Genomic DNA, 27995 nt, shown 5'->3' on the forward strand with positions numbered 1-27995 from the left:
TACCGCCTCAAGAGGGGTTGTTACCGCCTCATAGTGTATTAAGTCCGGACATAAAGTACACTCATATTCCAATCAATTTTTTTACAGTTGCTCACTGGCTATTAATCTGCTTAAGGAATATTTTCATTTCATATTCTGTCACTAAATACTTTAAAACTATTTTATTGATTCCCACAAAGATGTTTATTGCTGGATGAAACTTTAGAATCAATGTGCTGTCACTGTTCAGCATTAATGAATGCAGTACAAAGTGGTATAGAGCCCATATAATGTATTTTGCTTTGAGGATCTTCCTCAGAGAAAAAGTATAAGTACAAAACTGTGTGCACTCAAAACTGTACCATTCTAATTGTGGAAGCACTGATCTGATTCCATCGATAAAGGTTGTCTATTTAAAGGAGAAAAATTAATTAAAAGAAGGGAAATCTGATTGGCCCAGCAGATCCAGCTAGTCCAATATCCTCTTTCAGAAGTGACTAGTACCAGATGCTCCAAAGCAAGATACAAGAATCATCAAAGTAGACAATTACGGAATAGCTTATCCATAGCAGAACAATTTTCTTGACCCTCTCACTTAGTGGTTTGTTTATTCCCTGAAACATGACAATTTGTATCCCTTCTTTAAAAATATCAGATCTAATGTCACTGTGAATGTTATCCACATAAATGTTTAACCCGATTTTGAGTCCCACTAAACTCTTGGCCTCAATGATAACCTGTGGAACTGACTGTCACAAGGTAACTCTATGTGATGTAAAAGATATTTCCTTTTATCAATTTTAAATTTACCATGTTTCAATTTCACTGAGTGTTTCCCATGTTCTTTTATTTAACTTCTTTATACCATCTCCTCTGTAAACAGTCACAACCTTTTCAAGCTCTCCTCGTATGGAAGACTTTCCATGCCTCCTGTCATTTTATTACTCATCTCTGATTGCAGAAATACAGTAGGCTATGTCTTTTTCAGGATCAGGTCCACATTGCTTTTGGCCTTGATCATGAAAGGTGCTGTGTGCCCTCAACTCCCATTCATTCCAATGGCTTTAAGCATCTCTCAGGATCAGTCCTTTTTGTACAAGTTGCAGTTACTATAAAGAATTAGATGAAACTGTAGCATGTATCTCCTGCTAGCAAAGTCAATGCACAAAGGATGACTCACCTCTGGTTTTGGAACAAAGGCTCGACCTGGAATTGTGAAACAGTTTTGAACAGTGCAGAGGTACTGAGACATGATGGACAGTCTGCTACGTTGCTTGCTTCCTGTGGTGGCTGTGAGCCTCTATGGGATAATCAGAGTGTCATTTATAAGTCAATGAATCCAGACTGACCAAGTGGAAAGAATATTAAAGCTCTATCAACTTGCAGCTTAATCTAAGGTAAGGATATTTAAAACCAAGAGTAACAAAAAAAATTTTTTTTTTTTTTTTTTTTAAAAAAGGCACCCTCTTAAAAGTAAATACAAAGATCAAAAATAACGTTCAAACCCTCTAAAGTTTTTCTAACATGCCTATCAAAGTATCTGAATTACATACAATTTATTGCCCCAAACCTGTAGTTAAATCTGCACAGGTAGTTCCCTGAACTTCTGTGGAGCTTCACTGATATAAGAAACGGTTCTGGGAGCCACCTGAACAGATCTGCTTGTAGGGCTCATGCTGAAGACAGAATTGGGTGACAATGTTCTCAAAGCCTCTTTTGTTCCCAATGTGCATGTTTGGGTGTTTATTTTTCTGGTCTTTTTTAATTCTTGCTAGATCAAATATTAGTCAAATGAGGTTCTCACAGACTCAGTATAAGGAAGCAAATAAAAGTATTATTCCCTGTAAATCCATCTGCACTTATTACAAAGATAAGGCTGATTTTTCCCTCCTCGATAACTGGATGACATTTTTAAAATATTGTTAAATGAAACAGTTTAATAAAAATGAGGGAACAAATCTTCAAATTTTTTTCCCACTTAAAATTCAGCTCTAAAGATCTCTTAATTTCCAAAAAAAGTCCCAAAAAGACTTACAAAGCCACAATTACTAGTTTTGTAAATGACCACCACAATAGTTGTGCATTATTGGAAACTAAGTATAATGGAGCTAGGAATGAAACAGTGTTGTGGGTCACATAATGAACAATCAGGTTGAGAAATAATATTGAGTGGAGTAGGTGGAAATGTAACCTCTATCTGCTGTTGGTGCCTCTGTTTGCAGTTGGGAAACACGCCACAGGGTACCTCCCTTGCTAAGCTACAGAAACACATGGGAATTTTTTCATACATTTTTCAATAAGTCCTAACGTCAGTTCCACTGAACTGGTATGAAAACATGAGGAAGCAGTAGGATAAAGAAGGCTCCTGTGACTTCCAGATATTTTAGTTAAAAGTGGTAAAAATTGGTCCTGTCTACACTACAGTGCTCATGATCTGGTAGGAATTGTGTTTTGTATATTTAGCCAGTGTAGACAAGACCTCAAGGTATTTGTACAAAGAGTGACAAGTACAGAATGCCACCGAACATTAGAAGTGGCCCTTATTGCACTAAAATATCGTAAGGTGATTCATGTCCTCATTTGTCACATCACCTTTGTTTTCACAATATATACAGATGAAAAAGAGGACATGGATATCTGATGGCAATAGCTGCATCCAATGTGCCCTCCAGTGAACACAGTACCATTGAAATGTTGGCATGGCTAACTGAAGCCTTGCATACACTAGGAAATTGAACTGTTGCGGAAAACCCCTGTCCTGACACTACAGATGGTTTAAGTGCTAATGTAGAAAAAATACAAAATCATTTTCAATGCTATTTCAGAAAGAGATCATAACACTTGATTTTGTTTGATCCATACTAGCACTTAAACCACTTCAGTCATTTCATTTCAACAACAGTTCAACTTCCCTGAAAACACCAGGCAAGAAAATGCAAGTTATGTGCCACAAAGTTGTACAAAGACGTTTTACTGTCAGAATCTGTATCATCACTTTTTTTGTGATGATACAGATTGCCCTTTTTCGTCTTTCAAGCTTCTCATTCCATCTAAAATCCATATATGGGCAATGTCTGATTTTGTGCCACGTAAAAAACAACAGTAATAAGTATTTTTGGTCACACTTTTTTTTTCTTCCAACAAAAATAGAAATTCTGTTTACTAGTATCTTTCATCTGATGATCTAAACATGTATCTCCATACACCTCGGTGAATCTGGCTAAGTGTTGTTATTCCTGTTCTTCTACTAATGCATTTTAAGTATTTATAAGACACCTATATCCTGGATATCTACATCCAATTTTTACAAACAGTTAAACAGAGGAAGAAAGGTGAAACAACTTGCCTAAGGCCTAAACAGAGAGTGGCAGATCCAGGAATAAAACCTAGAAATTCTGACTCCCAGTTTCCTAGCTGACCATAAGGTAACCTGTTTCTTTTTACTGAAGGTAGTGTATTTCCCAAAAAGGCATACCAACTCATATAAATAAAGGAAATGTGAACCATAACACTGAAAGGCTTTGATCTTCTCTTTTATAAAATATTCATTGGAATCACACACATTTAAATAAATGAGAAACCAAGAAACACAAGATCCTACAGTGTAAACACAACAACCACCACCACTGACTCATTCCATGACCTTGAGAACATCACTCCACTTTATAATGTTCAGTCTTTTCAGCTTTCTAAATACAAGGAACTTAACGGGTATGCTATTTTGCATGTCATTTGAGCTATGTTGGGTGCAGAAACACTATAATCTGCATGTCATGTTGGAAAAAACAAACCTAAAGGCACATACAGCTGGTTATAGCTATATAAAGTACGGAGTGTTTCTATGTTCTCAATTCTCTTTGTAATTCTTTTTTGTTGCTATCATAGCATTCCACATCTTTCCACTTTATACTTTAAAGCCTAGTCTATTAGCCATTTTTAATGTTTAGGCTAATAGCTCTTATGTTATGAAGTATTTTGGGAAAAAGAACTGGATCTTTTGTGCCAGAAATCACTTGGACTCAGCGATGATAAAAGGCGGCTGCTTTATTTCACATTCACAATATACAGACTACTTATCCCAGATGTTCTCTACAGCCATCTACTGGAACCACTTAAGTACTTATCTCAAACCCTGTTCTCGCAAAAACTGCAGTAAATGTAGCAGAATGATGGGAGCTCTAGGTATCGGAGTAACGTTCTAGGTACCCAAAATAACAGCAGAGATTTAATTTATGGCATACAATCACTGTATTTCTCATTTACACAATTCACAAAAGACCCTGCAGGTAAAACTTAACGTCTAACCTGGTTTTCAGTTTGGAGCAGCTACTTTAACCTTTTGAGTGCAACACATAGAATATACACTCAGGTAACAAACAAAACTGAATACTTACAGAACAATGAAGTGGTTGAGAAAATGGTAATCTGGTTTTCTCAAACACTGATAATGAAATAAACTATAAAAAAAAATGTCTGAGGGCATTGTACAGTGAGTCAGCTGATTATCAGTTGACCCAGAAACATCTGAGAGAGTCTGTGGAGAGCAGGCAGATCAATTTCACTTTCATCAAGTTTCTCAGTTTTCAAATTAAATGTAACCAGTCAAAAACTGCTCCAGCAGTTCTTAGAATTGGAAATTGATTGGGTGCATTCAATTTTATTCTTGTCAGGGTATGGTGAAGAGATTGGCAATGGTCCCATTCAGATTTCTGGCATCAAGATCATATTCAGGAAAGCAAAGACCAGCGTCTATGGGCTCCACTGACAAGAAATTCCCTATGTTTGAAGTGTTTAATCATTGGTGGGAATCAGTGATTGACATATTTCAAATCTGAAAATCTTCTGTTAGCAAGGGAGGTCTAAAATAAAGCAGGGTAAAATATTACTTACAAGATGAAGTGCTAACTCAAAATGTCACATCAGCTGATAAGGAAGGAAATAGTTGAAGACAGAAAAGGAGCAAGCTGTGGAAGCTACTTGGAATGAAGCAGTCAGATTTCAGAGAAAACAAGATTGTGAAATGTTTCAATGCTTAAGGGAGATTTATCTCCCACATAAGAAGAAACTTTTTATAAACAGTGTGCAATGAAAAGAACTGAGCAGATTTTTAAAATTAATATTAAATTGTATAATTTGTAGCTAAACATACAGAAACTTAAGCACTGTGCCAGGTTTCCAGCCTTAAAATTACAATTTCAGAGAAGTATAGACTATTAGGCAGTTTTAAAAATCCTGCAAGTCAACAAAATCTCTCTCAGGCTTTTCTCATCTACCACTAAAGTAATTAGGTGCTGAAATAATTTGTCCAATTTTAAGTCTTTAATAAGCCAATAACAAAACTTACCTCTGCTACTTCCTTCTGAAAAGTCAAAGTCATCTGAGTTCTGCCATAAACAAAAGGTCCATCTCTATTGGAAACATTTTCAAGCCACCTGATGATCAGAGGAGTTGAAACACTGAACGGCAGATTTCCAAGGATATGCACGTTTGGTGGATCTATAAGAATTTGAAAAGAAATCTTTTGTAAAAATAGATAGGTAAGTGGGGTAGGGTGAAAGGCTGTGGTTTTGTGGAACACTGAACACGTTCTACAATTAGAGAGGGCTGTATAGTTTGGAAGGCCTCCACCTCAGCAGAAGGGGGACTAATCTCCTTGGGGACAGGCTGGCTAGAGTAGTCAGGAGGGAATTAAACTAATAGCAAAAGGGGAGGGTACAAAGGAGGAAGATATGAGCCCTCAGAACAAAATCAAGATGTTGAGAAAAAAATTTATTCAAGAAACCAAAGAACGTAAACAGAAAAAAATCTTGAATTGCCTATACACTATGCTAGGAGTCTAGGTAACAAACAAGAGAAACAGAAAATGCTCACTTATGAGCATAAATTTGATCTAGCTGGTATTACTGAAACCTGGCGGAATGATTCACATGACTGGAATGTTAAATCAATGGTTATGACCTATTTAGGAAGGATCAAATGGGAAAAGTGGGAGTGGCACTATGTAAAAAGTGGCATTACTTATTTCCACGTCCCTAATAACGCAGAAGAAAATTATCTTGAATGCTTATGGCTCAATGTCCTAAAAGCTAAAGCACAAGATGGCATAGTAGTTGATGACTGCTACAGACCACCACATCATACTGGGGAACAGGATCACTGCCTACTTATGCACTCATCTATAATATGTCGGAACAAAAACTGTTCTCATGGGGGACTTCAATTTGAGTGACATATGCTGGAGGTCTCATGCTGCCAGTACTAAAACATCCTTGGAATTTCTAAACATTATAGATGACAATTTCCTAATTCAAAAAGTGTTGCAGCCAAGATATTAGATAATTTTTTCACATCTTAGCTCATACAGCATTATATATTACACTGCTCTACAGCCAAAATGCTTCTGAAATAAATGTAGTCAAACTTTACTAATTCTGGGTCACTGAGAACGAAAATGATGCTTAAAATTGTTGATTGGCTCTAGTTTTCAAGATATGCTATTGGGTCAGTATATACGACCCTTGACTTGGGAATGGCGGAGGATAAGTGAGTTATAAAGGGAAGGGATCTCAATTTAAACCAGAAATGACTAAAATACATCTTTGACTGGATCTATGAATAAATCTATGACTGAGTTTGGACAGTACTTGCTTTTTAGGCAAAACAATGAATGATGCAATCTGAAGCTGGTATTGCGTCATACATGATATGAATTGTATCATGTTATTCCTAGAAGTCATGGATGATGCAATCATAACGAAGCTTACATCACTCTGCTGAACAAATTGCCCTATATCAGCTCTAGAAATCATAGTGTCGTGCTCTCTTATTTGTCAGTGTTTGATTTTGCAAAGGGACACATTTCTGTTTAGCCAAAGTGAGCAGAGATGCCTCGTACTTGTGTGAACAGTGCAGATAACTTCTGCTATGTTTGTGGTGAAGTGACTTTTGCATCACAAAAGTGCAGTATAACCACTATGGTTAAGAAAGCTTATCACCTTTATTTTGGCTGCAAAATTGGAGATCAGGACAAGACGTGGGCCCCACACATATGCTGCCACGCTTGTGCAACAAATCTTCGCCAGTGGTTGAACAGGAAAAGGAAATCTATGCCTTTTGCAGTGCCAATGATTTGGAGAGAGCCAACAGATCATACCAGCAATTGTTACTTCTGCATGGTGCCTCCAGTTGGGAAAGGTGTGTCAAAGAAGAAAAAGTGGACTGTGCATTATCCAAACATTCCATCAGCTATACGCCCAGTACCCCACGGAGAAGGACTGCCGGTTCCTGATGCACCAGAATCATTCTCACTTGAGTCAGACGAGGAAGAGGAAGAGGATGAAACTTCTGGTCCTGAACCATCAATGTCACAGGACCCACATTTTCTCCCATCCTCCTCCTCTGAACCACACCTCATAACACAAGGTGAACTGAATGACCTTGTCAGGGATTTGGAACTACCCAAGAGTAAGGCAGAGCGGTTGGGCTCCAGACTACAGCAGTGGAATCTCCTGGCAGGTGATGTTAGGGTTTCCATGTTCCGTGACCGTCAAAAGGATCTTGTCCCATTCTTCTTCAGGGAAGGTGATCTTGTAGCCTGCAACAACATCGATGGTGTGATGGCAGCCCTCAACATCGTTCACGATCCAGATGAGTGGAGACTGTTCATTGATTCATCGAAGACGAGTCTTAAAGCTGTTTTACTGCATAATGGCAATGTTTTGCCATCAATTCCAGTTGGTCATGCAGTCCATATGAAGGAAACCTATGACAACATGAAACAACTTTTGAGGTGCATAAACTATGACCAACATCAGTGGCAGCTTTGTGGCGATTTGCAGGTTGTTGCTCTCTTGCTTGGTCTGCAGACTGGATACACAAAGTACTGCTGTTTTCTCTGCGAATGGGATAGTCGTGCAAGAGATTCCCACTACATCTAGAAAGATTGGCCACTCTGACAGTCATTGGAGCCTGGGAGGAAAAGTGTTCAGCATCCACCACTTGTTGAATCAAGGAAGATTTTGTTATCACTCTTACACATCAAGCTGGGTCTGATGAAGAACTTTGTCAAGGCCATTGACAAAACACAAGCAGCTTTCAAGTACCTCTGTGGAAAATTTCCAAGGTTAAGTGAAGCTAAGATAAAGGAAGGTGTCTTTGTTGGTCCTCAGATTCGTGAACTTCTTCGAGATGATGCATTTGACCATGCACTGCGTGGCAAGGAAAAGACGGCATGGAAAGCCTTCCAGTTAGTGGCAATAAATTTTCTCGGAAACAACAAGGCAGACAACTACAGGTTGTTGGTGGAAAACCTCCTCAAGGCATACAAAAGCCTTGGTTGCAACATGTCACTAAAGATACATTTTTTGCACTCTCATCTACATTTTTTTCCACCGAACTGCGGAGCAGTGAGCGACGAGCACGGCGAGCGATTTCACCAGGACATTGCAACAATGGAGAAACGCTATCAGGGCAAATGGAGCCCATCAATGCTTGCAGACTATTGCTGGACAGTGACAAGAGATGCTCCATTTAATGAATACAAGAGACAAGCCAAGAAGCGCCGACTAGACACTGAATAGGACTAAACTATGTACATAATAGTTTTTTGCCTTTTGTTTCATAATAAATTTTATTTATATAACCCTTTTGCTGATTTTTAAAGTGTTACATAAACAGGACAGGTGAAATATTATCATGTAAAGCAACCATAAACACATGAAAAGACCTAGGTTTACAATTTATGATTAAAACTCTACTATCTACACAATATACATAGACAAAAAATGTAAAAACTTAAATATCTTATAAACAGTAGCCAGTTGTTTTAATTGTCAAATTTGAATTCAGCACATCAAAATACATAATAAATAGCACATTTTATCTCTGAAGCAGACGACTTCTCAAAAATTGTAGACCAGTGTTATACCTTGTCCTAACAGATAAAGAGAACTGAGCACAGAACTAAAAGTGAATGGTAGCTTAGGCACAAGTGATCAGGACTTTATTCCGCTTGCATGTTATAAATGTGATCAAGTCCAGACCAGTAATATTTTATATACACCTCTACCCCGATATAACGTGACCCGATATAACACGAATTCGGATATAACGCGGTAAAGCAGCACTCCGGGGGAGGAGGAGGGGGGCTGCGCACTCCGGCGGATCAAAGCAAGTTCAATATAACGCGGTTTCACCTATAGCACGGTAAGATTTTTTGGCTCCCGAGGACAGCGTTATATCGAGATAGAGGTGTATATGTAGAGGTGTGTACACACACACACACACACACACACACACACACACACACAGCTTTAACAAGGCCTATTTCACAAAACTGAAAACAATTATGAGCCAAATGAGCAGGGTCCTGGCCAAAAGAGTGTATGCTTCCCAGGATCGCATTAACATAGGACTATTGAATAGGAGAGGTTATTTTACTTCTGTATTCGGCACTGGTGTAAGCGCTGCTGGAATACTGTGTCTAGTTCTGGTAACCACAATTCAAGAAGGAGGTGGATAAATTGGAGAGGGTTCAGTGCAGGAGAATGATTAAAGGATTAGAAAACATGCCTTACAGTGACAGACTTAAGGAGCTCAATCTAGGGAGCTTAACAAAGAGAAGGTTCAAGGGCACCTTGATTACAATCGAAGTACCTTCAATCTAGCAGAGACAGATATAACACAAACCAATGGCTGGAAGTTGAAGCTAGACAAATTCAGATGAGAAATAAATGTAATGGCGAGAGTAATTAACCACTGGAACAATTTACCAAGGGTCTAGGCGGAGTTTCCATTACTAACAATTTTTAAATCAAGATTGGATATTTTTCTAAAAGATACGCTCTAGGAATTATTTTGGGGAAATTCTATGGCCTGTCCTATAGAGGAGGTCAGACTAGATGATCCCAATTGTCCCTTCCAACCTTAGAAACTACGAAGCTATAATCTAATGCATCTTGACAAAATTTGCACAAAAACAGCTTTACCCTTATTCTTCTTTTCATATGCAATAAACAATTCTGGGGACTTTCTAACATTCATCCTGAGTATCAGGTTTAGGAAAGATCGGAAAAATTATATATTGGTTTACATGAAAATCTGATGCCACCTTTGATAAAAAGGTCTGTATAGAGAATTACTTTATCTTTATGAAAAAACAGTAAATGGCAGATCAACAATTAACATACAATTCACTTATACATCTGAAATGACAGCTGTCAAAAACAGTTTTAATAGATAGAATAATGTATAGTTTCCCAAAGGTTCAAAGGGAGGTTTCATCAATTTTGAAAGCACTATGTTCAAATCCCAAGATGGTCTAGGATTTTTTTTACTGAAAAATATTAATTATGAAGACTTTTTAAGAACCTCTTAACTACTTTAAGAGTAAAACTAATGTGCTATCCACAGATACATGGTATGCTGATATGGCTGAGAAGTGAACCTTCACTTAAGATAGGGCAAATATTTAATATATAATTGAATGCTGTACATAATCTATACCATACATAGAAACACACACAAAAATCTTTTCCATTTATTACTATAATGTGAGACTCTTTCCTTGAATTTAACAGTATGTTTTGCACCTCTAACGAAAAAGACTTTTCTAACAGTTGGAGAGTCTTATTCCACCTGCCATTAAATGGAGACTAAAAATCCTGGTGACAGACAATCCCTTGTTGTAGCGTCACCAAGTCTGGTAATAATGGTAAAGATTTGATTAACCCTCCAGAGAGGTGAATTAAATCTGTTTTTTGGCCCATGCTGATGGTATTCAAATTACCCTAGCTTTGTCTTGATTCATTTTATCAATTTTTGAATATGGGGAAATGGGGGAAATGTATACGAGGCTTTAACCCCAAATTATCAGAGACGCATCGATATTGAGCTCCTATCTTTCCTTGCTCTGGAGCAAGCCTTCTGACACTTCCTGTTGTTGCTGGATACAAAAAGATTACAGGATTGCCCCACAACCTGAAGAGGTGTGTTACCACTTTGTCTTTCACAGACATTGGTGCATGGGAGAGGTGAGCTACAAAAGGTATTTTGTTCCCCCAATACATAAATTGCCATTGGGTGAACATCTTCTAAACATCAGTCTCAAAAATGTGTTGCCTCTATGCACACTGGCAGAGAAATGAGCCCTACCTTGTTTGTTTAGAGCAGGGGTTCTCAAAAAGGGGGTCGGGACCCCTCAGGGGGTCACGAGCTGTCACCTCCACCCAAACCCCACTTTGCATCCAGCATTTATAATGGTGTTAAATATATAAAAAGTATTTTTTTTTAAATTTAGGGGGGGGGTGCACTCAGAGGCTTGCTGTGTGAAAGGGGTCACCAGTACAAAAAAGTTTGAGAACTACTGGTTTAGAGAATATAATACTGTCATATTGTCTGTCCCCACCTGAACTACCCTGGGTCTGACCTGAGGTAGAAATTAATTTAGAACCAACTTAATAGCTCTCACTTCTAAGATATTGATATGTAGATTATTTTCCCTTGACTAGTGACCTCTCACTAACAGATTGTTGTTGTTTTTTAAATGGGCCCCCATCCCAATGGCATAGTGAGATGGAATAATATACCCTTAATTACATTTAGAGCACATGTCCACCACATCATTGTTTTTAACACCTTCTGTGGAATTACCAATTTGTGATGCATATTTTGTCTAACCTTGGTCTGTCATTTCTTGCTAACCAGTGTTGAAGGCCTCTCATCCATCTTATGGTGTCACTAATGTGGCTGATGCTAAGAGATCTAGTAACCCCGGGGGGGGGGGGGGGGGGAAGAGAGGGAAAAAGAGAAACGACTGTTTTGGGAACCGCAGAAGAAAATGTATAGATAATTTTATTTGTATAGACCTTTTTTCTGGGATAAAGTCTTTTGCTACAGTTGAGTCCCATATGGCTGCTATGAAAGGGATTCTTTGAGTTGGATTCATGAATAATTTTCCTGAATTTATGCATAATTCCAGATTGGCAAAAAGTAAATATCTGTTTTATGTGTAATGGGATTTCTTCCCTCAATAATGTTTTTATTAATGAGTCATCCTGGTAAGGATATACATAAATCCCATTTCTTTAGATATGGTCTCCCTACAGACAGGCATTTTGTAAACACAATTCACCTCATACAAATACTGTAGTGCAATCTCTATCATGAAAGTTTTCAGAGTAGCAGCCGTGTTAGTCTGTATCCGCAAAAAGAACAGGAGTACTTGTGGCACCTTAGAGACTAACAAATTTATTAGAGCATAAGCTTTCGTGGGCTACAACCCACTTCTTCGGATGCATATAGAGTGAAACATATATTGAGGAGATATATATACACACACACATACAGAGAGCATGAACAGGTGGGAGTTGTCTTACCAACTCTGAAAGTGCAACCCACAAATGTAGAATTATGTACCAAAAAAACTGCATTCAAAAATAAAACAAAGTCCAATCAGTTCTACTTCTTGTTCCAGCCAATCACTAAGAAAACAAGTTTGTTTACATTTACAGGAGATAATGCTGACCACGTTTTAATTACAATGTCACCTGAAAGTGAGAACAGGCATTTGCATGACACTATTATAGCTGGTATTGCTATAACATGAAATATATGGCAGAATGTGGGTAAAACAGAGCAGGAGACATACAATTCTCCCCCAAGGAGTTCAGTCACAGATTTAATTAGCGCATTATTTTTTTTAACGTGCCTCATCAGTATGGAAGCATGTCCTCTGGAATGGTGGTTGAAGCATGAAGAGGCATATGAATCTTTAGCTCATCTGGCACGTAAATATCTTGCAATACCAGCTATAACAGTGCCATGAGAACGCCTGTTCTCACTTTCAGGTGACATTGTAATTAAGACATGGGCAGCAGTATCTCCTGCAAATGTAAACAAACTTGTTTCTCTGAGCGATTGGCTGAACAAGAAGGAGGACTTAGTGGACTTGTAGGCTCTAAAGGTTTACATTGTTTTGTTTTTGAATGCACTTATGTAACCAAAAAACCCTACATTTGTAAGTTGCACTTTCATGATAAAGAGATTGCACTACAGTACTTGTATGAGGTGAATTGAAAAATACTATTTCTTTTGTTTTTTACAGTGCAAATATTTGTAATAAAAATAAATATAAAGTGAGCACTGTACACTTTGTATTCTGTGTTGTAATTGAAATCAATATATTTGAAAATGTAGAAAGCATCCAAAAATATTTAAACAGGCTAGATCCTTGGGCTCAACGGGTAGTGATCAACAGCTCAATATCTAGTTGGCAGCCGGTATCAAGCGGAGTGCTCCAGGGGTCGGTCCTGGGGCTAGTTTTGTTCACATCTTCATTAATGATCTGGATGATGGGATGGATTGCACCCTCAGCAAGTTTGTGGATGACACTAAGCTGGGGGGAGAGGTAGATACACTGGAGGGTAGGGATAGGGTCCAGAATGACCTAGACAAATTGGAGGATTGGACCAAAAACACTGATGAGATTCAACAAGCACAAGTGCAGAGTCCTGCACTTAGGATGGCAGAATTCCATGCACTGCTACAGGCTGGGGACCAACTGGCTAAATCGGAAAAGGACCTGAGGATTACAGTGGACGAGAAGCTGGATATGAGTCAACAGTGTGCCTTTGTTGCCAAGAAGGCTAACGGCATAACAGCTGCATTAGTAGGAGCATTGCCAGCAGATCGAGGCAAGTGATTATTCCCTTCTATTCGACACTGTTGAGGCCACATCTGGAATATTGCATCCAGTTTTGGGCCCCCCACTACAGAAAGGATGTGGACAAATTGGAGAGAGTCCAGCGGCGGGCAATGAAAATTATTAGGGGGCTGGGGCACATGACTTATGAGGAGAGGCTGAGGGAACTGGGCTTATTTAGCCTGCAGAAGAGAAAAGAGTGAGGGGGGATTTGATAGCACCTTTCAATTACCTGAAGGGGGATTCCAAAGAGGATGGAACTAGACTGTTCTCAGCGGTGGCAGATGACAGAACAAGGATCAATGGTCTCAAGTTGCAGTGGGGGAGGTCTAGGTTATATATTAGGAAAAACTATTTTACTAGGAGGGTGGTGAAGCACTGGAATGGATTACCTAGGGTGGTGGTGGAATCTCCATCATTAGAGGTTTTTAAGGCCTGGCTTGACAAAGCTCTGGCTGGGATGATTTAGTTGGGGTTGGTCCTGCTTTCAGCAGGGGGGGGTTGGACTAGATGACTTCCTGAAGTCTCTTCCAACCCTAATCTTCTATGATGCTATGAAATAAATGGTATTCTATTATTGTTTAACAGTGTGATTAATCGAGCGATTAATCGTGCTTTTTTTCCCATCACTGACAGCCCTATTAGAAATATTTGTCCATACATATACAAAGCCAATGAATGAGGTTGCGTATAATACTCTGTTCCTATTCTCTGATCCGATGGCATTCTTCTAGGATGAATAAAGGAGGGTGGAGAAAAAAAATCCATTCTGGAAACCCAGAAGTCTTAGGATGTGAGAGTAGTGGAAAAAAAATCTTGACTTCAACTCTTTTTCTCCCCAGGAAAGTACTTAACTGTATCAGTTCCAACAGAATGTTCGGTGCCTGCTCAACTGAGACACGTGTTAATTGCCGATGGAGCTGGAGACGGTTCCAACTGATGAACCTGTGCTGTAACTATTATTCACTGCAGTGCCATGCTGGGACTAGTTACTGGAACCTTATTTTGCCCCTACATCAACAGTTTCTTAGCTCTTACCTTTGGAACAAGCTCATTATAGATTAGCTCTGGAAACAGGAGCCGACACCACAAGAGTTTTCCTCTTCACATCCTTCCCACTTCTGGATTCTTTAGCACTGGGTGCCAAGGTGGAGGTTTTATCCTTCTTCCCTCCAGACTCACTCAGAACTGATGCTGGTCCCTGAGACTTATTTGAACCTTGTACTTGCTCAGTTCAGGATGGTTTTTGTTGACAGCACTTCTTGTAATAAAATCACCCAAAGTCGGTTCTGTCTCTCCTTTTCTGCCCATGCTGTAAAAATTGAGCAAATCAAGCTTTTTGAAGGCGAGTGTCCCTCACCCAAATATGCGAGGCATCTGGCATGCACGCTTGAGACCAGAAACACTGTCAGACATGACATACATCTTCTAAAACCGGTATTTTTATTCTTTGCTTCTGCCATCTCCATACTGAAGACTTACAATTAACTTAATCTAATAGTTTACTATCAACCATCCAACAAACTACTAATTATAACTATAAAATTAACAACTAGCTAATAAGCTACAGACCCAGAAACACTCCAGAGCAGTTCCTCATCCGTTCAGCTGTTGGAGTTGGAAGGAACTGAGGCAGTCGGAACTTTTATACTCTCACTCTGGAATAGTTGATGCTCACTGAGAGGTGGAATTAAGGAAGCGTGTGAATGCTCCAGTAACTACTACTAGCTAGAATTCCACCATTCAACCTGCCCCAAATAACGCATCCACATGAGCGTGAATATTCAAAGAGCACTAGAAGAATATGCCAGTTTCCTACGTGCTGAAGGACTTATCCCTGGATTTCATTTCTATGGCTGAGTCCAAAGGTTCAAAACCTGAAGGGCCCCATACAAACCCTATAAAGCTGCAGTAACAGGCATCAGAAATCTGCAGAGAGAATCTGAACCTCCACCCATGCTACAGAGCTCCCCTGCAGTAACAGGGTCTTCCAGCAAACAGAAGAAAGTGAAGCCTTGATATTGTATAGCTACATAAAACAAAAAAACAACAACCATGCAGCAAGTCTCAGAGCCCAGGTCTACAGACTTGGGCTTGCAGGGCTGATGCTACTGTACTAAAGATAGTCATGCCAATGTCCCCACTCAGGCTCTGAAACAGGGAGAGGGGAAAAGGTTTCAGACCCTAAGCTCCTGCCCAAGTGGGAACAACTACACAGCTATGTTTAACGCTGTAGCACATGAGCCCTGTGAGCCAGAGGCTCTGAAACTCATTGGGTTTTGTTTTTGCAGTGTAGATATACCCTAAACATGTCAATATGTAATAGACTTATTTAAAAAAAAAAAAATTAAGCCATTTATACAACAAAGTGAAATGCAAACAAAAAATTGGATTTAATTCACATTCCATATATAATATAATTCTCTAGTTTGATTCACAAGCAGAAAATGGCACTTTTTGAATTCTGTCAGTGATTTACATTTCATTTTCACAGAGCAATAAGAGAAAGTAATTAAAATAAGAAAGGTGTATCTGTATCTAAACTAATCAGGCATAGAATAGGATTCTTAAATGCATCAGTTCTAGCAAGTTACATTTTAAAAATTCAACTCCATCCTCATATACACATTTGCGCATACCCACGTTTTATTAAATGCCCTACAACATGGGAAGATGCAATACAGCAGGGGATTTTCCAGATAAAGTTAACGGAATGTTTCCTTTGCAGCTCAAATAAAAAAAAAATTTTAATGTTCTTCTGGCATCCACCAGATGCTACGTCTATCTCTGACTAAGAAATCAGGTTTTGGAAAAGAAGACTAAACTTATCTGTAAGAAGCAACAGAGGGTCCTGTGGCACCTTTAAGACTAACAGAAGTATTGGGAACATAAGCTTTCGTGGGTAAGAACCTCACTTCTTCAGATGCAAGACTTACCTGTAAGTTTCTCTAGTAGTGTCATATGGTCTTAGGAGAAAAGGTGAAATCCAGTCATAAGAAAACCCCAAGATTTGATAAAAAGCTGTGAGTAGACCTTATACTTTCCCAGTATGCATGGCTGAAGGGTCAGCAATAAGAAACAAACAAACAATCTTTCAATATACTTCAAGTACCACAGAAGTCTCCCAGTCCCTATTCAAGCCCAGATTAAACACCTGGGTTGGTGTTTCTGTGGTGTGGTGTGTAGTTGCTGGTGAGTATTTGCTTCAGGTTGGGGGGTTGTCTGTAAGCGAGGACCAGTCCACACAAGCGATCCACTTCCTGGACACTACAGTGCAAATAAGTGATGGTCACAAACACCACCCTATACCAGAAACCTACTGACCGCTATACGTACCTACATGCCTCCAGCTTCCATCCAAGACACATCACATGCTCCATTGTCTGCAGCCAAGCCCTAAGATACAACCGAATTTGCTCCAACCCTTCAGACAGAGACAAACACCTACAAGATCTTTATCAAGCATTTGTAAAACTACAATACCCACCTGGGGAAGTGAGGAAACAGATTGACAGAGCAAGATGGGTACCCAGAAATCACCTACTACAGGACAGGCCCAACAAGGACAACAGAACATTACTGGTCATCACATACAGCCCCCAGCTAAAACCTCTCCAGCGCATTATCCACGATCTACAACCTATCCTGGAAAATGATCCCTCACTCTCACAGAACTTGGGAGGCAGGCCAGTCCTCGCTTACAGACACTTCAATCTCCCTGGTCATTCTATTACAGATTTAAAAGTCACTATCATTGAACAAAAAAACTTCAGAAACAGACTTCAAAGAGAAACAGCAGAACTAAAATTCATTTGCAAATTTAACACCATTAATCTGGGCTTGAATAGGGACTGGGAGTGGCTGGCTCATTACAGAAGCAGCTTTTCCTCTCCTGGAATTGACACCTCCTCATCTATTACTGGGAGTGGACTACATCCACCCTGATTGAATTGGCCCTGTCAACACTGGTTCTCCACTTGCGAAGTAACTCCCTGCTCTCCATGTGTCAGTATATAATGCCTGCATCTGTAACTTTCACTCTATGCATCTGAAGAAGTGAGGTTTTTACCCATGAAAGCTTATGCCCAAATAAATCTGTTAGTCTTTAAGGTGCCACCAGACTCCTTGTTGTTTTTGTAGATACAGACTAACACGGCTACCCCCTGATAGAAGTGTCCAAGTTTCAAAGAGGATTCTACAAGAACCTTCAGTGGGGTCACAACAGAGTTTAATAAATGGTGGCTTATCACGCAAAAGCAGGAGGATAGGGGAATAAAAGAATATGTGCACTATGTGTTTTACTTCTGTGCTCCTCAGAAACTGTTTTTTCACAATGACAACATCCTGAGGCTAGTACTTGCAAAGGTACCAATCATTTTAAATTATACTAATTCAGCATCGTTGCCTTAGGGCTTGTCTACACTTAAAAGGCTCAGCTGCACCAACCTAGTGCTTCAGTAAAGGCACTACGTACGCCAACAGGAGAGCTTCTCTTGTTGGCGTACGTACTCCACCTCCCCAAGAGGAGTAGCTATGTTCAGGGGAGAAGCCCTACCATTGACACAGTGCTGTCTACAACAGGAGTTAGGTTGGTGTAACTGCGTTGCTATGGGGTTTGGATTTGCCACTTCCCTAAGCAACAGTTATACCGACATAAGTTGCTAGTGTATACCAACTCTCAGACAAGGTAGGAAATAGGTGATTCTCATCCCCCCCCCCCTCTTTTGGGGGGAGGGAGGGGAAGAAAATTAGCCTCTCTAATCTTACCTTTCAGGAGAAATCACTTTGAAGGGTTAACTATTAACAGCTAAAATGTAAATTAGGGTGACGATAGTCAACTGCTATCCACCAAAAGGGATCAAAACCCATGTGTGTAGATGAAGTGAGAAGAAATGGAAATCATGACAAATAATTTCAGGTACCTTGTCAAACAAATTAATTTTCATAGTAACTGTTCAGAGGAAACAACAAATATACTGAAAGCAGATACTAACCATCTTCCCACTTCTTTTGAAGGTGTTTTGGAAAAGCTCTCTCCATCTTATATGTCAAAATGTCCCCATGAACAATGTGCACTTTTCCTGGAGCTGCTTCAGACAGCATCTATTTGTTAGCAAGCAAGCAGAATTAGTCTATTTAGCGCCAATAAAATCTGGTAAACTTTTAAACATACTGAGCCATACTCATCCTTGGCTTCAGTGGAATTACACTAGGCATGAATCTGGCCCTATATTTTTATCCTCATATACATGTAGTAGTAAAACAGAATAATTATCTTTTAGGTCTGGGCACATTATAAATAAAAGATGAATAAAACGCACATTTTCCATGCAAAAGTTATACACACACAAAAACCCAATACAAACAGGTCTGATCCTATACACCTACTATTCACTACTTATGAGAGTAAAGGGTTACAAGATTGAGAGTTTAGATCTAATATAAATAATTAAAGACTTAAGTATTTTGAAGCCTGGAATGAATGCAGATTATTAAAATATATTGGAGAAAATTCTCAAATGTCAATATAACTTATTATTTGTGCTTAAAACATGCAAACTCTCATGTAAGGCTTGATTCTGCAAAATGCTGAACACTCTGGCCTGATCAAGCAAAACCCATTATTAGTCCCACTCAAATCAATGGCACTATTCACACACTTAAAGTTAAGTACATGCTTAAGTGTTGTGCAGGATCAAGCTAAAGGATTTAACACCTTGCAGGATCAAGTTTATAATGCAAATCTATATAGCCATGAAAGAAGTTGTGGTGTACTGAAACAAACTAGTGGATAAGAGAAGTTTATAGACAAATAAATGTACTTTGAAATTTTCAGTGCTCTGCTCCCTTTCTTTTTATTATTAGGATGGAGTAGATCAAAATGCACTAGGGAATTGTGCGCTAACAGGGTCCACACGAACAGCTAGTGATCAGCACGCTACTGCACTGTAGATTTACATCTCAGCTTGGCGTGCACTAACCATTCATCTAGACAAGCCCTTACGGGGGGGGGGGGGTTGTTTTGTTTTCTAAGTAATTAGATTTTCCCTCGTGGGCCATCTACTGCTGCTTGACCTTGCATTGATTCATACTGCTTCATTTAAGCCATTAGTGTATTTGAAATTATGTCTTCACTGTAGGATCAAATAGGCAGAGAAATAGTCTTAGAGACAGCAAACCATAATACTAAATCACAAACACTGGTAGTAAGCACACACAGTAAGAAACATGTGAAAGATACAGACGTGTTTTAATCTGATAGTTGCAATGTTTTCCCCCCGTTTAAATAAAAGTGCCCCTATTGAATATATTTATGGAGCAAATCAATTTTTATATTTAGCAAGTATCTGGGGAAGATTTTTTTTTTTTATTATTATTATTATTTTTAAAGCAGATTAGGAAAAAACAGATGGACAATGAAAAAGCAATTTTGGTTTGTGTGTGAAAATTCAAACCTATGTTATAAACAGTTAAATGTTTTGAGTTTAATCAGTGAAAAAAGGGAACTGATTTTTGTGGTAGCTTAGATTTATTGCTCATCAACTCATTTCAGCATCATCATTTGCATATTCGATTTCAATCATGCGGCTTCACTGAGGGATTTGGAAAGGATGAAAAAAGTTTTAAAAGTTCACCTCTATACTGCTTAATGGAAAACCAACTTTCTGAGTCAAAGGAAACTGCTGCTTTCCAAGAATGTTCATGGACATACAGAATTCAAGTAGAGATTTAAATTCCATGTAGCAGGGGCTACTGAAACGGAGTTTAACTCTTAAAAAAAAAAAAAAAAAAAAAGGTCCCTATCTATTTTAAATGCAATTAGTTTCAACTAGAGAGAGAAAAAAAAAATCTAACTTGAAACAAACCAATTTTAATACAAACCAATTTAAGAGTAGATGTCATCACTGCAGCAGTAGTTTAGCTATCTATAAGTAGTTTATCTGCCTTGATTTGTTAATTTTTACTGTGAAGGGTGCCATCCAAGGATGCAAGATAATGTAATAAGATCAATGGAGTACGTAAATAGTACCAAACGAAGTAGACAGGTGTCTATACAAATGATAGGCTGTGATCATACGTGAAATTGTTTTTTAATGGTGGGTTTCGCTGTCAAGAAGGGTCTTTACTTTTTTTAAATGACTATAGTTTGCATAATTTAAAAATTCATTAGCATATTAGAGACAGAAGATAAAAACCTTAGACTGGTTTTTCTTTTTGTCAGCAGTAAAAGTATTCAAAGTAAATAGGTATAAGTAATAAATTAGAAAAAATAAAATGTGTTTTTTCAGATGCAACTTCATGTCTTAATAGCCAATTATTATCTATTGCCCTTTAACTTTCACTACACTAGTAAATTCCACTGCATTTTATGAAATCTGTTGGCATAAAAATGCAACAGAACATTGCTAATTTGAACTAATGACTGGGAGACCCATTGTGAATTAATGCATTTTAGGGCAAATCCTGCATCCATCAAGGGTCCTCTGGCAGCAGAACTAATGAGGTTCCACAAGCTTCTAGGCACAAAGTACTGGGGAAAGATAGGGCTAGAGGCTTTGTCACTGCAGTTCCTCTTGCCCTCCACCTTGCATCTGAGGGGGTATAAAGGGCACTGATGGATTCTTCCACCAATAGGCTGAATTCACCACCATTGAAGAGTTCTGCAGTCATTCCATCGCTCAGCCTAAGGGGAAAATCCTACCTCTGCCCCTTTTATAAATCTGCCTAGCCAAGTCATCAGGTTGTATGCCAACATGAGGCTATGACCCTTTGAGAATGAAATTTAGAGAATTTTACAGGAATCCCCCGACCAAATATATGCGCAATAATTCACCGAGGGCTGGCATATAAGGTCTCTACCAAAAGCCAGTAGCCCACTGATCATCATAATCATTGTGAAATGTATGTACAAATAATATTTAAGAAATTATGTATCTATACTGGAAATTGTGTTCTTAAAGCCTTGACGTTAAAGGCAGTTTACCCGGTGACCTGTCTTGGACAGGTTCTGTTCAGGCAGGGCACAGGAGACACTTATCTCTACATCTGGTCACTGTGTATTGTGTGCCTCACAATGTAAGTCTAGTTGCATACCAAGCCACCAACTAATCAAAACTGCCAAATTGACTAGAGATCACCAAATCTACAAGAAGGAACACACTGCAGGAGGGTGTCCAGTTTATGACTAAGATGAAAGGATTCATCCGGTCTATCAAAAGAATGCAGAGAGACACACTGTATCCTTCTCTGAGGAGAGAAGTTGACAAAATGACCCGATTCATGAAAAAGGGATCACAGCCTGCCTGAAAAACACTGGAGAACAATATTGCAAGACATGAAAGTGGCTAGTTAAATAAGTATAGGTTCTAGAATGCACGTTATGATTTTATTTTATATGCAGTTATTTATTTCCAATACTTCTACTTGCTATCACTTAAATCTCTATACTTTGTTAAATAAACGTACTTGTTTTCACGATAAACTTTTCTAAATGCTGTTTATTAAGTGGAGGAGTGATCTGAGGTGTAACTCATAAGCTGGGATGTATTTTCCCTTTGAGAGCAGTGGATCTGGGAATACAGCGAATGTTCAGTGGAACAACTGCTGGACGCTGAAGAGGGACTTTCAAAGGGCTTGAGGGTTGAAGCATGCCTACCGCTAACCTGCAGCGGGGCAGCAGAGCTCGAGTTGGCATGCTTCTATTGCCTATAGCCCAGGGAGTTGACCCCCAGCAGGCAAAGACCAGGCTTCCTCATGGTAAGGGTAGGTGGTAGTGAGGTGCCTCACAACCCTGGGTACTCCTGGGAAGTGTGTCAGCCACAGACCCCTACTTCAATATTATGAAGCAAACATCTCAGGAAAGCCTGAAAAAAAACTTAGTAAAAATGCAGAATGTTTTAAATGTCACTGGTTTCACACATGGTAAAAGATTCTTCTAAATAACAGTTTTATTTTAATATCTGGCATTTTCTGCTGTTCAAATCCCAGGCCCTTTATGTACAGCTATTCTAGATTGAACAGAGAACTTTCAGTGAAAAACTAGAGAAAACAGAGAGGTTATGACCCACATCAAAGAGACTCATTCTGTAATTTATCATCATCATCTTATCTGGAAAATAAAGCTCAAAACCAAATTTAATACTAATGGATGCAAGATACTGTTTGTTTATTCACACCCACTCTTACTCAACACCTCCAGTATACGGAATAGCCTGTCAAAGGCATATGAACTTCTGCTGTGAGGGGGTTGCTACCGAAAAACGGTGACTCACTCAGAGTTGTATATATGTCCAAGATACTTTGTCGGAGGATCCTAGAAGTGGTGCTTCTATTTAGAGGAATCTGCTTCAGCAGTAGTTTTTGAAAGCCAAACAAAAATGTTCCAGCTAATTCAAGCAATTATCTGATAAGACATGCACAAAGAATTAATTATATCATATCCTTTCTTACTTGGTTCAAATAATGGTGATTTATAAGTCAATTATGAGATTCAACTTTATTAACTGGTGGATAATGTTTACATTCAATAAACCTAATGGACGCAGTTATAACAACTGTATCAGGATGATACTAACTACAACAATTTTTGCAAAGACAGCATGGGTCTGCAACTGTTTCAACTGTATTTTCCACTCCATGCATCTGATGAAGTGGGTTATAGCCCACGAAAGCTTATGCCCAAATAAATTTGTTAGTCTGTAAGGTGCCACAAGGACTCCTTGTTGTTTTTGCTGATACAGACTAACATGGCTACCCCTCTGAAACCTGTTTCATCTGAGTGGGGCTGCAGCATTATTATCCTTTGTTCGAGCTGAAGAAATGATTTTCACAAAAAGAGATTAGAAGTACAAAAATGTCGTCATATCAATCTGGTGAAAAAGATCTGATCAGATAAATGGTGTTTTGAGATTTAAAATAGTTTATATTCCATCTCAAACCTTAAAAGGATTTATATATAAATTAGTATTAAGCAGTATTCTTCCAATTAATGGGTAATACATCCAATCAAACATAATAAGATGGCAGAATGGAGTACATTAATCTAAGATAGATTAAACAACGGACCTCTAGAAAAGAAGCAGAAAACACTGCAATATTTCTGATACAAGTTGTTTTAGAGCTAGGAGTACTTTTTCAATTGTTCAGATTAAAATAGGAAATCCATTTTTTTTTAAAGTAATTTAACTTCTTAAAATGTTTAAACATATATTAATTATACAAAAACAATTTATTTCCCATTTGATACCTGCAGTCCTGGAATAAATCGAGTATCTTTTTCAACTAACAGGAGTTGAGCAACATCAGCATTGAGAATGGATCTTGTAATTCCTCCTGGCCCAGGGCCCACCTCACAGACATGGGCATCTTTCAGCTTGCCAGCCTGTCTCACTATCTTATCTGTAAGTCACAAAGCACATACAAAGCTTTTATTTTGCAAGGCACTGAGCTCACCAACATCAGTGTAGTTTGTATTTCTACAGTAAACAATGAGTTTATTACAGAAGAGACATAAACAATGGCACCTCCTGGTTAAATGAGGGGAGTACTGTAGTTTTATGGAGCCTGCTAGACAGCACAGAATTCAGTTTCATTTCTAGATTACCAGAGAAACTCATATAACCAAACAGAGCTTGCACTGTCAGGTGCTTAGTGTATTTTGTTAATTACAGAATTAAAAAAGAGATAGAAAAATAAATTCTCTCCTTACAAATAGGACATTCAATTCTCTTTCTGGCAGGTAACCTCTGTGGCATCTCTGTAGAGTCTGCCCATTTAAAGGGAAATTCCATTACACGGAGGCAGTTCCAAAGAAATATAAAATGAACAAGGCTAAAGAGGAGCAGCCTGGGGATTACGGTATCTAGGAAGCAGAGCTATTTGAGATAAGAGATTGGGGAAGCCTGGAACAAGAAGCAGGAAAGATTAGGGCAAAACAGAGCAGAGTTGGTCGTGGACAGCTAAAGGTTAAAGGAGTGGGAAGAAGAGAAATCTGTACAAATGGAGGTGGAGAAAACCAGGGTCAGACATTAGGAGAACACAGGGAGTGGTTTAACAAAAGAAGAGGCTGAGCGAGACCCAGACATGAATAGCCAATAGGTTGACAGGGCACCTGGCCGGTAGCAGACCATGGTTCAAGTCCCTGCTCCACATCAGGCAGTGTGAGGATTTGAACCTGGTTCTCCCATATCCTAGATGTGTATTCAGCCTCTATGCTATTGGATATAAGGGGACACAGGCACCACAACCACCTTCTCTGTTTTATGCAAGGCCTGATCTACCAGATGCCTCTTACAGGCAAAATAGGCAGGGGATGCCAATCTTGTGAATCCCACTGGGGCTCAGGTGTGAATTAGGCACAAAGCTGCTCGGTGGTATGAGGACTGAGGTGGCTGTGTGCATGATAGGGTTGCCAACCTTCCCAGATTGGCTGGGAGTCTACCAGAACTGGCCTCAATCTCCCGGTGACTATTAAAAGCAATCCGGGAGATTTTAATAGGCCAAAAGTCCGACTGGCGGCGCAGTGGGGCTAAGACAGGCTCCCTACCTGCCCTGGCTCCGTTCGACTCCTGAAAGTTGTCGGCATGTCCAGCTCCGACGCGCAGGCGCAGCCAGGGGGTCTCCGCACACTGCCCCCAAACACTGAATCCACTGCTCCCATTGGCCAGGAACTGCAGCCAATGGGAGCGGTGGGGGCAGTGCCTGCATGCAGGGACAGCACAAGCAGCCACCTGGCCGCCCCTGAGCCTAGGAGCCGGACATGCCGGCCGCTTACGGGAGATGCCAGAGGTAAGCGCCGTCCTTCCGGAGCTCGCACCCCTCAGCCCCTCCCACACCCCAACCCCCTGCCCCAGCCCTGAGCTCCTTCCTCACCCAAACTCCTTCCCGGAGCCCACATCCCCTCACGCACCCTAATCCCCTGCCCTGAGCCCCCTCCTGCACCCCAAACCTCATCTACGGCCCCACCCCAGAGCCCCCACCCCCTCCAGCACCCCAACCCCCTGCCCCAGCCCAGATCCCCTCCCACACTCTGAACCCCTAATTTCTGGCCGCACCCCGGAGCCCACACCCCCAGCCGGAGCCCTCACCCCATCCTGCACCTCAACCCCCTGCCCCAGCCCAGTGAAAGCAAGTGGGGGTGGGGGAGAGTGAGCGACGGAGGGAGGGGGCCTCGGAGAGGGAGCTGGGCAGGGGTGTGGTCTCAGGGAAGGGGCAGGGCAAGGGTGTTCGGATTTGTGTGATTAGAAAGTTGGCAACCTAGTGCATGCCCACCAGCAGAAATTTAGATGCCCAGGGGACGTTACCAGTGGAGTCTTAGGTACCTAGGCAATTTAAGCACCTATAAAGTTAGGTGACAGCTGAGCTAGGGTTTTGAGGATTTAAATTTTGGACTTAGGTGCACAACTGCCATTTTCAGTGCCTAAGTCCCCTCTTGCAAATCTCACCTTTAAGGCTTGTCCACATATGCAGTTGTTCTTAATTGACTCCACATGTTCTTGTTTCTCATAACTATTTTTATTGCACCCTACCTTAATCTGAGTTAACTTTCAAGTGTAGAAAAGCCCTTGGGGGTTTCACACCCACACTGTGCAACTATTGCACAGTAGAACCATCTCTAGGTCAGCAGAGAAGGAGCGAGTCAGCAGCATAGGTGATATGAACTGTGGCTGAAATGAAGCTGGAGAAATAAATCTGACCAGTATAATAGAATAGGCTCAGAAAAACCAGGACACTCCCAGTAAACTAGCGCATTTGGCCTTTCTAGTCAAAGTACATGCTAGGATAATAAACAAACAAATGCAGTACTTCATACCCTACACAAATATGATCTTCAGAGTATCTCATTTTTGAGGCAAACATAGAAGCTATCTAATTGCCTCCTACCATTCCCTAATATTCTCTGGTAACCTCCGAGGGGGAATTGGTATTTTTTAAATAGGCACTGGACACAGCTCCATAATTAAGATGGAGTTGAATTTTGCATTTAAATAAGAAAATCAATTTTCTGTTCTGTATAAATACAGTGTAAACCCTTCCCCCCAATACAGTATTTAATCTGCATACAAAATTAAATTTCTGAGCATTTACAGGTAAATGTATTGAGTTAAAATATTTTTTTAAAATGTACCATTGTTGTTGTTGTTGTTGTTGTTAGGAAGACAAGAGTCCCCATGCAAATAAATGTAGATAGAACTTAAATTTTGGAGAAAATGAATAGGCAGTTTATGATTAAAAATTTTAAAAGATGCAAGATAAAAAATGTCCTACCTGTCAATCTCAAATCCAGGAGAAAATTCTGGGATAGCTGCTTTTGTGCTCGGAGATTAAACAGTTTAATAATCTCTCTAACAGTTGGCAGAGGTGGTAGACGGAAAGCAGCCATCTTTCCTGAAGCAGCTATTGGCCAAAACTGTTAACTCTTGCTCCTAAAAAAAAAAAAAAAAAAACAGGGAAAGAAGCGACTAGGATTAATCAAGTGTACAGTAGGGCAGAATTAAATATGTAAGAAACAGAATGGAATGAAGTAAAACTCAAAATATTTACTTATTCTGATTTTATCAAATGAACCTATTGCTTTAGAAGCATATATTAAAAATACACAAGATTTACAACCTAAGGTCTTAATCTTGCAAACACAGATGAATGTGCTTAATTTTAAGCACTTGAGCAATTTCATTTACTTTAATCTACTCACACCTTTAAAATTAGTATTGTGTGCAAGAGGCAGCACTAGAATCATATATATTGGGCTGGTCAGACAACAGATGTAAAATGAACCCCCCCATACCTCCAAACATAGTTATTTAACAGTCCCGTATTTTGATGATTAATTCCAGCCTTTTTTAAACTAAAAAGTAGTAGTTTTACATTGAAGGGGAAAGTCAGTATAAATGTACAAAAGTTGTAATTATTTAATTACATTAATTTCCCCAAGAAAAACTATTTCCTCTTTTCCCTGAAACATCAAGTTTGGTGATAAAAGAGACAAAGGAGGAAGAAAGCCTAAGTGCCATTTTCCACAATGTTGCCACACCTTTTGATCCTTCTAACTCTGATCGTCTGGATGATGGAGAAAAGGGCCTAGGTGCCACAGACATTACCAAAACATGCCCCCTTTTCAGACCCATTCCCCTAGCTCAAGGGTTACTTCATCGTGATCGGAGTAGCTTTGGAGACAAGAGGTCCCATTATGCAATGGTCCATTTGGATGCAAATAGCTTTCTATTTAGAGCAAGGCAGATCCTATAGCTCAGCGATTCTCAAACTGTGGGTCAGGACCCCAAAGTGAGTTCATTTTAATGGGATCCCCAAGGCTGGC

The 27995-nt window shown here is 39.6% G+C and overlaps 1 protein-coding gene across 1 annotated transcript in view; it reads right to left on the bottom strand.

Moving 5' to 3' along the window:
- TFB1M (transcription factor B1, mitochondrial) overlaps nucleotides 1–27059 on the bottom strand; it is a 56404-nt gene extending 29345 nt beyond the window's left edge. Inside the window, exons 1-5 of the mRNA XM_065401600.1 lie at nucleotides 26945–27059; nucleotides 23925–24076; nucleotides 18673–18781; nucleotides 5324–5475; nucleotides 1160–1279 (exon numbers count right to left, since the gene is read on the bottom strand). Coding sequence (XP_065257672.1) covers nucleotides 1160–1279; nucleotides 5324–5475; nucleotides 18673–18781; nucleotides 23925–24076; nucleotides 26945–27059 — 648 coding nt within the window. The remainder of the gene's footprint in view (nucleotides 1–1159; nucleotides 1280–5323; nucleotides 5476–18672; nucleotides 18782–23924; nucleotides 24077–26944) is intronic.
- Nucleotides 27060–27995: the final 936 nt, after the last annotated feature.

This window comes from Emys orbicularis, chromosome 3 (genome assembly GCF_028017835.1).
Source record: "Emys orbicularis isolate rEmyOrb1 chromosome 3, rEmyOrb1.hap1, whole genome shotgun sequence".
Taxonomy (NCBI): domain Eukaryota; kingdom Metazoa; phylum Chordata; order Testudines; family Emydidae; genus Emys; species Emys orbicularis.